General features: G+C 32.7%; 1 protein-coding gene across 1 annotated transcript; it reads right to left on the minus strand.

Annotated features, from left to right (window-relative positions):
- Window positions 1-9,499: 9,499 nt before the first annotated feature.
- LOC125063835 (zinc finger protein ztf-16) lies at window positions 9,500-18,415 on the minus strand. The gene is made up of 6 exons (XM_047670485.1): window positions 18,144-18,415; window positions 17,753-17,875; window positions 16,383-16,894; window positions 15,992-16,293; window positions 15,776-15,903; window positions 9,500-12,800 (listed from the first exon to the last, which is right to left on the minus strand). The coding sequence occupies exons 2-6, from the start codon at window positions 17,825-17,827 to the stop codon at window positions 12,399-12,401; spliced, it is 1,419 nt and encodes a 472-aa protein (XP_047526441.1). The 5' UTR covers window positions 17,828-17,875; window positions 18,144-18,415; the 3' UTR covers window positions 9,500-12,398.
- Between the last annotated feature and the right edge of the window lie 270 nt (window positions 18,416-18,685).

Consider the following 18,685-nt stretch of genomic DNA (forward strand, 5'->3'; position numbering starts at 1 on the left):
TAAAAATAAAAGTTATGTATACCAAAAAGCAGTGTTTCAACTATTATGGTGATGTAGACCGTCTCTTTAGAGCTAGTGGATTTAAACAACGTCCTGTCGCGACAACGTATATTAGACACCGGTAGATACATATATCTACATTGATGCTGTAAGGGCATTCTCTCACCGGCAGCACTCGCCTGTAATATAGCAATCTAAGATTCAATTTTGAACATTACGTTACAGGATAGATTAGTCGATCACAAAGGCGTGCCCCCACACACTAAAGTATCAGCGTGCATTAGCAGTTACACTCGATTATAAGACGTCTAGAGTGCGTGAGGAAACAGGTACAAATTACATTATATTTCTTAATGCACGCCGATATTTTAACGTAGAGGGTTGCGTCTTCGTTAAGTAAAAAGATCTTTAAATTATTCTCTAGTAAAGTAATAATCAGAGATTCAATTATGAGCATTCGCCTGTAGTCGAATCAGCTGATTTTACAATGTCAGACAAATTGTATCAGTACAGGTTACTCAGTTATGTAATTCTCGAATTTGATCTGTTATAATAAAGGTGAATGCTCCCGGTGAGGGACCGCCCTAATGTAAAAGGTCTGGGAGAGAGAAAAGCCTCCAATCCGATGTTTACGGACTATATCGGGTTGTTTTTCCCGTCGTTAGTAAAATGCTGGCGAGAATTACAATTTAAAGTAACTAATATAAATGTAACGTTTTTCAAAACATCATTTTTATATTGTAATAAATAAATAAATAAATAAATAAATAATGCATGCAGTTTGTTGTGTGAAAAATGTGTGTTAAAATCTTTTTCATTCAAGTCAGCTCTGACAAGTGATAGCTTTAAAGCTACAATCAGATAGGAATGGATAATATTCTATGGAGAACAACCACCTTTACAGAAACAAACACTTAATCCACCTTTATTTTTGATCTATTTAAACGTGGCTTGTTCTCCAGCGTAATGAACATAAAATTTATTAATTTTTAACTGCTAAATTGCAATATACTTACAGATAAAGGGCTTTCTAAAATTAATTGAATCACAGTAATATTATTTTAAATTATTGGGATTCCTGTATATAATTCGACTCTACAGATTTTAGTATTCTATTGTTTTATTAGTAATTGTATCACAGGAGTCTTTAGACGTCTAACAATAATACAATACACACTCCAATTCGTTATTTATGTGTGCCAATAATAATTAATTATTGTTTTGAGACAGAATAGATAATGAGTTTACCGGGCCTTCCCTAGTGAATCTGTAAAGGGCTACATTCTTAATTAGTTAATTATCGGTAACATGATTTTAATGCTGTTTTACCAACATTTCTATAATTAGTTCCTTTCTAGCCAATTAAAAAAAAGAAAGAGTTTTAATTTTTTGTTCTTATATTTTTTATATCTTAGAACTCTGACAATTAAGAACCGATTTTAAAAATATTTTTTTAGTGGTTGTGTATTGTGTCCAATACAAATTTGAAAAAAAAAATAACAACCTCAAGTATGAAATAATATGAGTTCCAATTTATTAATAATTTATTTTATTTAGGTATAATTTCATGTAGTTTTTTTTTATTGAAATATTACAAAAATCGATTTCTGATAAGGTCAACATCGAACCTGCGTTTATCGCATCGTAAGACGCGTCATCGTCGAGCTGTTAAAGTCATAACAATAAAAGAAAAAGATCATTTAGATTATTTTTCCGAATTTACACAACCTTTTTATCTGGAGTTCTCTTATATAAGAACTAACTTCCCATCACTTGTAACATTTTAAAAGCCAACTAACGATCATTTCAATTTTGATACGCGTATAATATAAATGTTTTGTATATGTTACTGTAAAAGCTCGAACTACGGTAAATCTTAAGATTTTCCAGTAAAACCTAAGATTTACCGATTATGGATGGTAAATGTCCATAAAACTTTGGGATTCGAACTTTTACCATCAATCACTTTGTAAATCTTAGGATTTACATGTTAGGTTAGGTTAGGTTGGAATGTAAAAGTCCAAAAAAAGTCGCCACTTTATAACAAATACTTACATTTACCAACTCATGTCGGTAAAACTTAGGTTTTACTGGAAAATCTTAAGATTTAACATAGTTCGAGCTTTTACAGTAACATATATAATGATAGTAATTGGCATAGTCGAAGTCGCACTTTTTTAAAATTCAAGATCGTGTTCATTTTTATCTTCCAGAATAGTATCTACTTATTTATGTACCTACATATTGAATTTTATTGAACTTACACGTAAAAATAACATCAAATCTTTACATTTTTAAATAATGTTATTTCTGTACATTTTTTTATAATGTCATTTGCGAGAAAGAAGTTGGAAATATATATAGTATACTACGCATATATTCAGGCACGTTTTAACAATTTCAGTTAAAATAAATAAATCCCTGTTGTGTCAGCTTTAGCTTGTTTAACACCATAAAAAAAGATATTTTTTATATTTATGTTCTGTTTATTTACATATATGAAAATACAGATACATATATGGAACAGCGCATGAATAAGGCGTGGGCCAAAGATCTCTTGATACTCGCCAGACAGACTGAATTTACCCTAGATTCATTAGAATCAAGTAATACATTTAATTAATAACGTAGGTACATTCTTCAATTAAGACCAGCATATTATACTTATAACAGCATCGTTAACAAAAATGTGTGCATTTGAACTCAACCAGTTGAGTGTATCTTAATTCAATTGCAATACACATATATATATTTTTTTATAGCATAGGTGCACGGGGAAATTGGTCACTTGATGGTCAGTGGTAAACACACTTATGTCGCCAATGCACCACCAACATCGGATCTAACATATTGTCTTTTACGGCTGTAGTTACACTGGCTCACTAACTTTTTAAGTCGAAACATCTACCGGGCTATCCCAGACGGATTTGCACAAAGCTCTACCACCAAATAAAATGTAATCCGATCCACACATAATATGCACGTGACACATACGCAAATTGCTAAAGTTAAATAAAATACTTTAAAAATGCTAATAAATATACGAGTGATAACGAGAATTTAAATTATGTTAATTTATTACAACCCTTTCGCCTTTTTACCTTTTCACAAGCCATTAGTTCCTGTTTTCATGAGTTTGAGCGTTCCTATACAATTTTCCTGAGCAGCAATCATTTAACCTATTTCTTCTCATTTGGCTCGAAGAATGAAGGCAATACATTATTTAAAGCGTAATTAGGGCGCTATATTTTCATTTTTTCACATCGAATGAATCGTGTATTTTTTTTTATTTTAAAGGATATTACAGTGATGATAAGAAATTTATAACAGAAAATGGAACGTATAATTTAAGAGAAAAAAAAAAAAAAATCTTTTTGTAAAGAATTAAAAAAAAGACAGTTGCATATGACAAGAAACAGAAGAATGAAATGGGAACAAATTATAACAGACAGGGCTGAAGGTGGACAGACGATATTAAAAAGATTGGAGGATATTTGGTCAAGACATACGAAAGTAACTAAACCCGACCAATCGATATACTAGATTAAAATTTTAAATGATTAAAACTTATTTCTATATTTAGTACCAGCAATCGAAATATAAAAAAGATACAAAATAATGTATATATAAATATGGTCTTTGCTGTCTTTATGTTTCTTTGTTGAAAATATTTGATGCTCGTAATGTTAACCCGTTAATCTACGTATCAAAGGTAAGTTTGTATAGAACGCGCTAACCTCAGAAGCTTCAGCTCATATTTAAATAATCGTTTCAACATTAGACAGTACGCTTAAGGCATAAGTTTATATACTGAATAAATTCACTATGCGACCCCAACGAGTGAAAAAGTTAACCATAAATCTTGTGTGGCAAACTGTATGAAATATTAGTAAGTAGTTAGTAAAATACTAATGAAAACGCAAGTAAAACTGCGCGGCAAAGCTTGGATAGTACAAGCATAATAGACAATAGTAACGTACAACATAACAGATGTTTGATTGACATACGTTGTGGTATTTGAGATTCAGTGTCGACGTCGTTGAATATGCGCCGACTGCACGCGTCGAACAGCCACCAGCGGGTGACATGGTCAGGCCACTGCCAACATCCGGGCATTGCGGTACACTCACAGTGACATAATCACAACACATACACTACACAATAACACTGCTACGCCGTGTCTCAAATAGAGAGAATTCGTAATGAAAACATCATCTCTATTGAGTGATCACTTCGGTTTTGATTCACTGGCACATATAAAATATACTATGTTGCTATGTTGTATAAACTTAATCAAATATGTCTGTTTTTGTATTGGAAATTCCAGAGATAATACGGGAATTATCCGGATACTTTTATAGTTCATCGGACAAAGGATTCTGGGTCAGCCGCTGTAATCAGGAGCTAGTAAAAATGATAACGTATAGACAAATACGTAATTACTTTTTTTTTTTAAATATCCTATTGTGTTTTGATTAAAGTATTTATTATAAATTGGTTTTAATCTTTAGGTTGTTAATTTTTAAGAGTATTTAATTTTCCGAAACCATTTATTTTTATTTTATCAATTCAAGTCCGTACCTAAAAATGTTAGATATATATAGAAAAAAGTTTTAAAAAATTTGAACACAAATATAGGAACTCCTTTTACAAAATAAATATGTCTGCATAACTTTTAGGGATTATTGGTTTATCTTGAAATCAGAAGTTCCTTGAACGAATAAAAAAGGTATTGTTTAAAGAGTCCTTTCCGTTTCCATTCCTATTAACAATTTGTACTCGTGTTACCAACGTGCTGCCTTTAGGTATACGTAACTACAGGACGCGTTTGAGCGTAAACTTCTAGTCTAGTTATTATGTATATATATATTGATGAACAAAACGTTTGTCAATGTGTTTAATTACACATTATGCAACAAAGTAATACTTATACAGACGTAAGATATGTATAAAATTTAAAAATTTGTTACAAATATATATTTTTTAATCCAACCATTTTACCTATTTCGTAATATTAACAGAAAAACTGTTTTAAATAAAAACTATAATAATCGTACAACACCGTTAATGCGATCTTAAATTCATTTTCAAGTGGTGGTTATCGGTCCCAATCCATCCTAGAAATTTAATAAACACACGAGCAACAACCTGACACACTCCAATCTAAAAACCATTTTTTTTGTATTTTGTTACGCGACGTCATTTCAAGGACTATTTACCGTTATTTCGACCTAATTCATATAAACAATATATTTAACCAATACAAATAATACAACCGTTAAAATATAACAGCAACACGACACACGTACATTTAGAGGGAAGAATCTTTCAACGAAAATTCACTCAAATTATCTAGAAAAAATTGCGAGATTGTCCCAAACCTTAGACCCAAAAAAATAACCATTGTACTGCAGGCAAGTTTCCTCCTACGCCGGTATAAGTTTTAAGTTTATCAACGCGACGCCCGTGAACTTAAATAAGTTCTATTGTTATATAAGAGACTATACTACTAAGTAATCACCAGTTACACGCTTATTCTACGTCGGACGGTCAGATATTTTTATAGCTGTTGGCTGTAAAGCATTTATAGCGTCACCGGGGGTCAAGTACTAGACTGCATTGAAATTTGGGCCATCTCGGGCTCCGAATGACTTACATCCTGAGAGTGTCTCCTACACAGGAGTGTCCTCATATACAGCGCGTGGGCACTTTTAATATTTTTTAGGAACAAAAGCAGAGAGCGGTAACTCGGATTAGAGACACGATTAAGTATATGCGGTGCTTAGGGTAAAAAAGTTTTTATTGCCATTTTAACATTTTTATAGTCTATTTATCATTTTTATATCTATATGCGAATGTGTCGGCGAGGCTTTCTATACCGGAAAATTCAATTGCGCATTTTGTATATGTGAGTATCGTAGTTTTAACAAACGCATCACAAGTAAAAATGACCCCTAACTAAATGTTCCATATCCATTTTGTTTGTTTAACTATTAGATGTGCCAAATGGACACACTATTACACCCATGTTGCTGATTATGATTTACGAAATGTTTAAACTTATTCAGAATAATGGACTTAAACTTTTACAACCCTACAAAGGAGACATTTTAAGGAGAAATTAGTTTATTTTATAAAATACAGAAACTAAAGGCATTAAGGATCTACGACTCGTTAATACTATACATTTTGAAATCTGTAACTTATCTGTTTGTGTGTATTGAAGAGCCTTTAAAATAAAATAATTTAAATTGAAGCCGCGTGAAAAAATGTACGTCTTGCTTGAGACGGTAGTAATACGGACCGCCTTGAAATATTACCGAATTTATTATTTCACGCAACAGCATCGATTACTTCATAGTCCTTTACGAACACAATGCAGATATCCTGTTCTAAATAATATTCATAACTTGGATATATTTACAGAGGTCAGTGTTCTAAGACTTTATATTACTTTGCATATAATACTATTCTACTTTAATAATAAACATAATTCATAATTATATTCCAGTTCTTAATTATTTCTTATCTCTAAATTCGGATTATAAATTCGCTCTTTTCGTCTTTTAATATCGTCATGCCTAAATATTTAAAGCGCTAGATCTCGCGATAAAATCACCAAAAATGTTTATCTTCACATTCTTGATGGGTTTACATTACAGTAGCTGTGCGGAATATACCAATATTTTACATCGTTTATGCCACACCGTGAGCACATTTCTTCTCTTCTAAATATTATTTAAGCATTTTTATATTACATTTTATTTAAAAATATTATCTTACTACCGCCAAAGTAACACTTAACAGATCTTTCTTCATTGATTATTACTATTTTAATATAGATATTGTATTACATAACAACAGGTTTACTTAAAAGTATCGTTCTGATTAGTAAATTAATCATTTTATCATTTGTCGGTTAATTTATAATAATTGAATAAAAAAAGTGTAGTGTCACGTGCAAGGGCTATACACGGCAGCGGTTTAATCGCGCGGGTTTTAAACGCGTTTAATAACGCACGTGGCGTTTATGCCGCGAAACCGTCGGGACTGAATACGTCCATACGGGCGGCGAACAGCGGCCGACTGGCGCCAACACCCCTCGTTCAACAGTTTGCACCCTCCCTTACACCCCTAATACCATGAATATATTTCAGCAATAGATAACAATCATATTTTTTTCGTTTTATATCACTGTTTCCAACTTATTTTTACTGACAAAATTACAACTTACATACTTTTGATAAAGTAAATTATACTTAAATGATTATATTTTTTTAAAAGTATGTACATTATGTATATAATATTTCTTTTTTTTCTATTAAATCTACTTGTCAAATATTTACCTTGAATACATTTACCGAGACAGTGTCAGTTTGTTTGGACTCTAAATAGTTGCATAGCTAATAATGTCAGTCATATTATAATCAATGAAGAAAAAATATATTTCATAAGCTAGATGTTTTTTTAAACATATTTCTTTTAATTTGATAATGAAACTATATTGCACATATCATTGACAATATCTTTAAGCGATTAATTTTAATGTGTTTATGTTTTCTTTAAAAAAACATCTACTTCGTAAATAAGAATTCTTCTTCTAGCAATTCTTAAACTATTTATTTATTTCAGATTTTCTTAATATAACTAATAGAGAAATTTAGTGATGTATCAAAATTTAATTGGCATTAATCAACTTTAGAAAACTTAAGTCTATTTTTCTGTGTTGTGTTATTGTTGGCCTTTTTTTATCAATACATTGATTGTGACACAAGCAATACTAATAGAGTATAAATTTTGAAATTAGTATAATGAATACAGCAATAAAAAATTTGAAAGACAGTAAAATTCATGTTTGTATGTATATAACAAATGCAGTAGGTACTCTTACAAATTGTCAATATGTGATATAGAAATATCGTTGATTATCTTCTTAGAATTGTGATAAACTTATTTTATGATACAGTTTTTATTTAAATCATATTGATAAATTTTGGCAATCAGGAAATAAAGGCCTCAATGTTCAGTCAAGCATGCTGAAGTTGATACCAAGTGAATGGGAGTTTTATAATATTACAAGCTATACTAATTATGTAATTTAATTGCCACATACCGGCTATAATTCCGTCCATCTGCAGCAGAGCAGCTTCCAACAACTTTGCGGGATCCGATTCAGGCGAAGTTGGATTGTTATCGCCATCAACTTGCGTCGTTTTACCCATTACACTATCACAATTATCTTCTGATATTAGTTAAATAAATAAATCGAAATAAACCCAAACAAAATAAAAAGAAAAAGTTATCTTAGAAAACTAAAAAGTTTAGGTCAACAAAACTTTGACAACCAAACTTGCTTGTTGACAGTTGTTGACAGTCGTCACTCAAATGACATTTTTTTTTAAATTATTGTTATGGTTTAGATCACGTCGTATTCAGCCTAAATAAAGACATCAATGTATAGATAGGATAAGAAATATATGTATTACTTTGATAATATCAAATCTTTTTTACATTAGCAATTAATAAAATAAAAAAACCATCACAAGCTTATATAATGTTATACGTATACATATTCCATAATTAAGTTGCATTGATCGTAAAATATATGAATGTGCTAGGTAGGTAATGGTGACTAATAAAATGATTAAGTAATATTCTATTATGCAATTTTGATCACTTGAGATTTCCTATTACTCACTTTAGGGACTCTCCCTTTTTTATAGGCACAAAGTACGATACAGACAAAGCTTAACTAAGAAACACTACTTGAAAAAGGCAAAGGGCGTAAATCAAGACAGAATAAAGGCATAATGAATGGTTGAAGGGATAGATGTGATGTGATGTGATAGTGCACCAGGCAAAAGCTATGATCGCGGTTAAATCCGAATATAATATGTAAAATTAATCTCAATTCTATCTCAAAGTTAAGTTATCCAAGAAATTATATTATAAACCTTTTACTTAATAGCAGTAATTTAAATATTAATGACTGGTAAATAGATATTCGACTTTTTCGATGTTATACCTGTATACTTTTTACAATTGATTTAATCATTGATTTCATTCATTTGCTTGTCTGACCTATAAATAATAAATAGTAAGATCTGCTTTGGTCTAGTTACAGAGAATACTCGATTAGCATAAGCAATGTCAACTTAAAAATTTCTCTCGGCAAATAATAACAAGGAAGGGTAAATTAATAAAGCTGGTGATAGCAGCTCGTATATTTGTACATATTAATTACTCTTGCTGGTAATTAAATACAAAAAACAAGCTACTATGTTCGGGCTTATATAATTTATATTAAAGGACAACCATACTATGTAGTAAGTAAGTAAAGTCTTATTTTTTAGGAATCTTCGTGCGTACGTCACATAACTCACCAAAGTTTTATCAGCATCGGATGAATAGGTTAACAAGGCAGGATATAAATACAAACATAATTTTATTTATTACGTAGGAGTACATAAAAAACGGTTTCTTACTTTATCTCATAGTTTATTTATTAATGTTTCATTAGACCCTTTACCAAATTATTATAAGTAAATAAATAGAACTACATACTCGGTAATAAGTACCATTCATTATATTTCTAGACAATCGTAACAATACGATAATATATTTCAACTGCAAATAAACTTTTCCATTATAAAAAACAAGCAAAACAGCCGTATTGCAAATATTTCACTAAATATATAAATAAATAACATTTCATTTTATTTATTATAATACTTTTTGTGTAAATATATAATATTATGTGACAAACGGTTAAAAATGCACACATCTATAAGTTTGAATAGATTTCGAAAACACGATATTATTATTCTCATTCTTTATTACTGATCTAAGGCACAATCTGCTAAAAAATTGATATCATTTACTATCACTCAATTTTTAAAACTGGTAGATCATAAATAGTTCATTCTTTATTAAATATTAGTAAAAATATGTTATTATTACTAATAATAATGATAACATAATAAATTTAACAGCAATATCAACTATGATCTCAACTTGCCTACCGTTACAAAATTATCGATTTTAAAACAACATACTTACACTATACATTAGACACTTAACAACTTAAAACGAAATAAAATGTTGGTAAGCTGTGTTTTGGTATTAAGGTGAGGATGCTAAACTATAGCACTTCTGTTAAGTATAATACACGAACGTCGCTGGCAATGTGTAGTTACACTTACACTACACTCGAAGGTTACAGATGTGTGATCAATATGCTATTGGCACTCAACATAATATAATTCATTAACTAATAATAATTTAACATCGAATAGACTGTGTGTACGAATGGCGTGCCAGTGCTGTCGCTGTCGCGGTCTACTCGCACATCGATGACATCAACGTCGCACTCGACTGTAACCTAAGCTTCATTACATCGAATACATTTCTATGAATATTCTCGTAATCAATATCACGTCAAGACTTTGATGACCGTATCTTGAAATACTGCTAAGGATTAACTACACAATTGACGTTTTCTTGCATAAATTGCTTCAAAACAATTACAATCGTCTTCGAAATATATATTATCTAATACCACACAAAAATAGAACATTCAATTGCAACAATAAATCAATGGTAATTAATAAGACTCCCGCTTCGCTCGTTATTAATGTAACATCGATCTTTAAACATACATAAGACAATAAATTTAACTACTCTGTAAACCTCTGTTATTCTGAAACATTTTTTTATAATTAAGATCTCTCCTTAACTGTTTATACTAAAATCTATAAATATATTATCTCTATTAAATATTAAAGGCAATATCTATCGTTAGATATGGACGGATTAATTAAAGGCGCCCAATGGGGTTACCGATTAATAATATTAATAGCTCTTATTAAGTAAAAATCTAAACTTAACGCCAACTCTCGGCGCGGCGGTTGGGACCAAATAATTATCCAAGTCTAAACAAAAATAATAAAAAATAAAAACAACAATGTAGTATAATATAAGAATATCTATTAATAAATATGTGTTGCTCGTTCAGGTAACTCTCTAGGCCCCGCGACCTCGGACGGACCGACCCTACACAAAACATTAATTATACATAACTTCGTTGGTAAACATCATTTCAGTTCCACCCAAGTCGATTTCGTAAACTTAACAGGCAAGACCACAACCGATATTAAGTACTTATTAGCTACAGGAATGTAAATCTCAGGTCGAGTTATATACGTAGAGTATAAAGTAAACGAATCGATTAAAATAACACTTTAAGTACTGCGTTAAAGTAAAATATGTCAACGAGTTTTATATTTAAAAAAAAAAATCCAATAGAATACTTTCGTTAGTAACCAGTAACCAGTAACCAGTAACCCAGTCGGAGTCGATTCGTATGATACATATGTTAAAATAGTTCACCAACATTGAGCACGTTTCGCCTAGCTTACGATATGAAAATATAATAAATACTACACAGAAAAATATAATCCATTACATCGATACAGTTATCTCCAGACAATCTCATATATGTCTTACCGACGAGGAATTTCGAAAAGCAATCATAAGACGCCATAGCAGCGGACGAGCCCCGCGTCGCGCTTCGGGCGGAATATTTTGTGCGAGAACGACGCCTCTGTTCGAGCTTTCCGCTTGTTGAGCCTTTGTCAATTCGTTGAGCAAGTGCGTTCTTCTTATAATGGCTGCTCGTTTCGTTTCGTTACGGGTATAACCTAACTGCTAAATAAACCACTTTAAGTACGTACACGATGTAACCCTACATCTTTATAATTTAGGAAATAAATAATAACAACAAAACAAAACTTGTACATTAAGTATTAGTCGTGGACTTGCATTACATGCATAAAGTAGACATTATAAATTAATAACGGAATGTAGAATTTAAAATTCCGGTCTGTTCGTCACAATCATCAAACGACCAGGGAACCGCGAGGCTATGCCCCTTATAAACATTCTCCTCGAGAGCGAAATGTAAAAATATATTAATTTGTACACTCTTCACATGTTTCAATAAAAAATTTGTAAAATTCACTATCGCACCAAAAAATATTCTATATCGTTTCGAATAACACCCATGTACGTTTAAGTACAGAAAAATTAAATAATAAATAAAATCTTTTAAAGACAATAATATTTCTTAAGTATCACTCGATCGCCCACCCGACCTCCCGTCCGGTCTCCTCTCAGAGTCAATCTCAATATAAAATGGAATGCATCGATACGATTTGGAATGTCAACTTCCGGACGACGGACTCTTCGTCGCGCCCCTAAGACTAAAACACCCAGACGACTACCACTAAATAACCTTCAAAATAATTTGCACTCTAAGTCAATCGGCTGCGGGGGGAGCCGACGCCTCCGGAGCGGCCGCGCCCGCGCCGTCAGCGCCGCAGCGTCCCCCCCGCGAACAGTCATTGGTGACTCTTGCTGAGCAGGTGGGAGTTGAACTCGTACACGTTGCAGCACTGCTCGCCGCAGATGTTGCACTTCCAGGGGTTGGAGTCGCAGTGGCAGCCCTTGTGCAGGAAGTAGAGCGTGGAGTCGGGGAACGTGATGGCGCAGAAGGCGCACACGAGCGAGGCGGGCTCGGACGACGAGATGGCGAGCGCGTCGGCGGGCGCGGCGCGCGCGGACGCGGCGCGGCGCCCGCGCGCCGAGATGCGGCGCCGCAGGTCCTCGCGCAGCAGGCTCTTCAGCGGCGACACCTTGATGAGCGACGACAGGCTCGACGACAGGCTCGACGACACGTCGCGCTTGTCGCCGCCGCCGGCCTCGCCCTCGCCCGCGCCGCTCTCCTCCGCCGCGCTCGGCTCCTGCGGGGGCGACGCTCGTTACCGACCGAACCGGCGGTAGCTTTGCTCTTATGGTTAGCGCGAGGTTCGGTGAGATTACGATTCGGAGGTTCTCGTCCTAAGCCAGATTCGAAGAACTATATTTTGATTTTAATGACGAATGTATCATTGTCTCCCACTACGAGGGATAAAAATTTGCAGCTTCGATCGTAACTAGGGAAGCGAACGTTATTTCGCCGAGCGTTTATCGTTTTCATTGCAGCTATTTCGTAGTTTTCGTAGATTAGGGAATTTTTCGTTCGATTAATTATTTTTATATTTAGTTTTAACTTTATTTCGCTTCAACGTTAGGACTATATATTTTAATGCAACTATGGGATTATTTAGCGTCAATTTTGGAGATCTGTAGTTAAGTGGGTGAGTTAATTTAAGCCGATAGTTATCAATATGTTTGAAGCTCCGTCTCATAACAATATTAGAATATTGTTTAGGATGAAAGAATTATATATGACAAACAAAGGGTCATGGTATGAGAGACCTCGTCCAAATATGATGGACGTAAATAAACATTGAAAGATGAAACAGTTGTTTGATCTAAATGCGATGAAATCCAATTTGGAAAGTGTATTGTTTTCGTCGAAAGTAAACTAAGATTAGTAGCATTAATGTAACAAAAAAGTCCCGCTGTTTTAGATTTAAATAAAGACAAACAAACTACTTTATATAAACTGAGGTAGAATCACCCAATCAATCTTTGAATCGTTCAAACGGAACTAATTGGCACCGCTGAACACAGTCATGGCCTCACACGGACGCCCTAGTCCAAGTGCGGTAATTTACGACAAAGTATCAATTATGGCGTAAGTCTTCAAATTGACACGTAAACGCATTTATCTTATAATTGTGTAAAATATAGTTGTCATTACTACATGTCCCAAAATGTACGATCGTCTTGCCTACATGCTAAACGTAATCTTAACTTTTTAACGAAATTATACTTGAAGTAAGGCGAGACTGAAAATTTGAAAGTCTAAACGCGGAAACGAGGTTACAGTACGGTCAGCACGAGTACCACCAGAATAGTTATTATATTCAAAACATTTTTGGAGGTGTAATAAAGTATATCCAATATATTTATAAAAAATCGCATTGATATCATTACGTTTTTACAAATAAATTATTATGAGTTGACCTCTAAATTGATTATTATGACAACATAACATTTGCTGTTTTATGTAAATCACGACAAAAATACATGGCGGTTTACGCTTCTATCAGAAAAAGCAATCACGTTAATATTTCAACCATTTTTATTTACTGACTTTTAATCGCAATTGTTTTATTAGTTCTGATGCCAATTTATTTCCAATAATTAAAACATTATTGCTGTAAGCACCGTTACCATAAATCTCGTACTTCATTGAATTTCAGTAGCAGTAACAGAAAAATATTTACAAGCCAATGAAACACACACAAACGTCGAAAAACATAATAGATTTAAATTTGACTATGACAATTTGCAATTAGTACTTATAAGGCCATTCATTTATTACGTAAAACGATTTAGGGGGGAGGGGTTCGAATATATCTTATGTTTTCTTACAAGGGGGTGGAAGGGAGTCTCGATAGTTCTTACGTAAGATCAAAAGTTAATTAATTTCGAAAAATTGATTAGTTGAAACATAAACATAAACCAAGCATGTATTCATTTTTTCCTTTAGGTTCTTACGTAGTAAATTTTAAAGTAAGGGGGGAGGGTGTCTGCCTGTTCTTATTTTTTCTTATAATTTGGGGGGAGGGGTCAAAAATAAGCGAAAATAGGCTTACAATAAATGAATGAATGCCCAATGAATGCCCCTTACTGGTAGCTGATTACTTTAAATCAGTACCACATTAGAAATATTCGTGTTTATTTAACTATTTTTTTTTGCAGTCGGTACTACATTCTGGTGTTCAGGTAATTGTCATACGTGTAATGATACACTTGATGTCAGCTTATTAGGCTATTGTTATGAGTCATATGCAAACCTTTTTGTTTGTGTGTGTAATTTTATCATTGTGTTTAGAATCTCGGTAATTGAGACCACATCTACCTCTGCTTATATCAAAGTCTTATCACAATGCAAACAAATATTATGTATTACTTACTTAATTACATTACTAATTATTTTCTGACTATATTTTATTTTAAGAAAAAATTTAAAAATTATACCTAACTGTAAAACCTAAAAAGCATGCTTTTATGCGTACTAAAATCGCAAAAAAATATCCTGATTTAGTTTTTTTTTTGTTTAGCGCTTTTTAATCACACTTTGTTTTATTATTTAGACATGTCACAGTATACAATAAACATGTTTATGGAGTAAATATTTGGTCAACTCATCATCATACTTTAGTTTTAACCTTTAAGTTAACAAGTGACCTAAAAATGCATTCGCTAATTGAGACCAGCATTAACTGAGCTATTACTTTTTCTAAATAATGTCATCATGTCAATTTGAATTATGTTATATTATTTATGTTTTTAAATAACATAACAGCATTAATCCTTTATTTCTCTCATGAAACTTCAGCAAAGGCTAGCTTCCATGTATATATTCTTTTCTCTTTCTTTTTATCTTTTTATCTTCCTTAAGTTTTGCTACATGTATACATGAAATTGTTGAAAATTTGCATTAACAAATTATAATTTAATAAAAAAATATTGACTACATCACATACATTACTCTGATCCCAATGTAAATAACTAAAACACTTGTGTTATGGAAAATATGGTATGGACGGTAACACATACACCCAGACCCAAGACAATATAGAAAACTAACGAACTTTTTCTACATCGACTCGGCCGCGAATCGAACCCAGAACCTCAAGAGTGGCGAACCAATGAAAACCGGTGTTCACACTACTCGATCACGGAGGTAGATCTTAATTAATCTTTAGTACTTACAATAGGGACAATATTCAGTAATTATATTTTTTTATAAAACATTTACCTGTTTAATGGGTATGAGCGTTATGGAAGGTGTGATATTGGTGGGAAGGCCAGCAGAAAGTGAACTACTGGCTACGGCACTGTCGCCTGATTGCGGTGAGCTGGGACCCTCTCCATTCATTCGTGATTCTAAAACAAGGCAGGGCATTATTGCATAACACAATCCTTTATTATTTAAAATTACTGCATTATAAATAGAAAACTATAATTGTCTCACCTTGATTATTGGTCTGGCCTGGGGAAAAGGTCTCATTATTGTCAGCCATAGATATTTCGACATGTGGTGTTAAGTAGTGCATGGGAGGTGTAGCATTGTCCACTGAGCGGGCTCCATTACTGTCACCGCTATCTGAATATGCGGCGGCCATTGATACAGATAGACCTGAACCTAGTGCACTTAATGCAGAAATTGCACTTGGGTCCATCGTGCCATCTGCATAAGCAGCATTGGCAATGCCAGCAGCGAGAAGGGATACAGAGTTATTGCCAGGACCCGGATTATCCAAGTCGATTCCGTGTCTGTCGAAAACACAAAAATAACATAAATAAAATCAACAGAAAGTAGTTATACACATACCTAATGTACAATACATTTTCTATACAATTACCTATTGAAAAAGTGGACCCTGAGACTCTTCATAGTCGGCGCACGGTAACTACAAAGTGGGCAAGTCTTAACAAGATCATGCTGTCCAACATGTTCATTTTGAAAATGTGCGCGCATGGCAATTTGTCGCTGGAATCCTCGGTTACAGATAGGGCAATGATACGGCAAGCTTTTTGTGTGAGTTGTGAAGTGTTCTGCTAAGTGATCTTTTCTGAAAAATCTTTTTTGACAAACACGACATTCATAAGGTTTGACCCCCGTATGCCGCATTTTATGTCGACGCATATTCGCGCCATTTGAAAATTTCATATTGCACACATCACACTCAAATAATTTCCTGTGCGGTCTAGCATCTGCATTTTGTGTGGCTGCAACATTATTGTTATCAGGTGAACACTGTGCCATGTGTGTCGTTAGGGCACGACTGCTTAATGTGCTAAAGCTGTTGCATGTAGTACACTTTAACAGTGTACCACTACCCCTTTTTGGAGTTTCTTTGCTGACTGTAGGTGCCTGAAAGTCAAATAACAGTAATTTAAAGAAACTTTTCTGATGTGTAAGGTATCACAAAAACAATTATATTATAAATTAGTTAGCTACTTAGTAGCAAAATATGATGAAAAATAAAGGATAATTAAAGCATTACAATTTTATTAAAGTTCAATAATATACGAAATGATCATAAAGTTTTAAAAAACAAAGATACTATTCAGTGCAATTATTAACAACAATCTATTTTATTTCTTAATTTACCAAAATGAATAAAAAAAAGCATCTTTTCGCTTTTCTATATTTTTAAAAACATTTTAAATAAAAAAAGTTTGATCACTATGAGCACATAAGTAATAGAAGTAAAAGGAATATATATAAAGATCAATAAAAAAATAGATACATATAGTGTATGGTTTTTGTAATAATAAATTTATTTTATTAATTTGTCATTATCAATTCTGACAAAACAGTAAAATATAATAACATAAAAGTATAAACAGTAAAGTATAATAACACAATTACAGGTAGGTGTAGTCAGAAATTGTATGAAAAGTCCAATATTATTAATATATTTGCAGGACCACAATATAAAAAATGTTTCACTGAATAGCTACTTAAATTGGTTATAATAATTGGCAAAACTTCTACAATTCAACTGATATGTTTATTAACATATACACATAGTTCCAAAAAATATTTAAAATATTTAAATGATAACATAAAATATCAAAAAAGTATAATAATGTTTATTATAAATAAAATGTAACACTTTTTCATGTAAGTAAACTTCAAATATGATACACATTTAAATGGTTTAATGCTGAGCCTCAATAAATAGACAGCAAAACAACTATTTTATGTTAGATTAGGGATACTAACCGGTTCATTTTTAACAGCTGACAAATTCGGCGACACGGTGCCAGAATCGGCCTCTGTTTCCCCTTTTGATGACATCACATTAGGTCGCGATCTATCTGATCATTACTCTCCCGCCTCGTATAACTAAAATATAAACACACTTCAAGAAGCACTTTATTTCCACTAGAAATAAAAATAACAACGTATTAATGACTCCGAAAAACAAAACTTGACATTATAACTTATTCTGAAAAGAATGGCGAGGTGACCCATTTACGAAAACATACGAATTATCGACTTACGATTAACTATTTATAAAGTTTATCTATTGCATCCTTTGCACTTCTCACAACAATAAAATTAAGTAATATAATATGCTTTTAAGCAATAAATGAGAAAACATCACACTCACTTGATAGCCTGTCTTGATACGTCGACAGCCAGAACAGCGGTATTTTAGGGAGAGATCGCTATGTGGCCTAATTCAATGCTTGAACTCTATGCACAAAATACGTGTTACACGAATAACTGTAAATGCACAAATAAGTGGGTCCCCACCATTAGGTTATGTTAATTGGACATTTAATAACGTTTAACACTTTTTATTTATCCTAAGAAATTCCTATACCTAAAATGAAATCACTAACATTTATAAGAAACCTATACCCATTCTGTTACACTACTCGTTCATCTACGATGGTTTGGTTCGGATAAATAAAGTATGAACCGAAGATTTTTTCCACATTTTTTTCATACCTTGCAACACAAATAACCTAATTCTGTATATTGTCTCTTTTCCACGTCATAATTTTGCGGTATAAGAGAAAGAGATAATAATAATAATCGGATACATCTAAAAAATAGATTAAAATTGCCTTTTTTTAAACTTAACAACTTTATTATCAGTCGTAATTAATTTGTTGATACTAATAATGGCCCATATTTGGATTTGTA

This window comes from Vanessa atalanta, chromosome 4, assembly GCF_905147765.1.
Source record: "Vanessa atalanta chromosome 4, ilVanAtal1.2, whole genome shotgun sequence".
NCBI classification, from domain to species: domain Eukaryota; kingdom Metazoa; phylum Arthropoda; class Insecta; order Lepidoptera; family Nymphalidae; genus Vanessa; species Vanessa atalanta.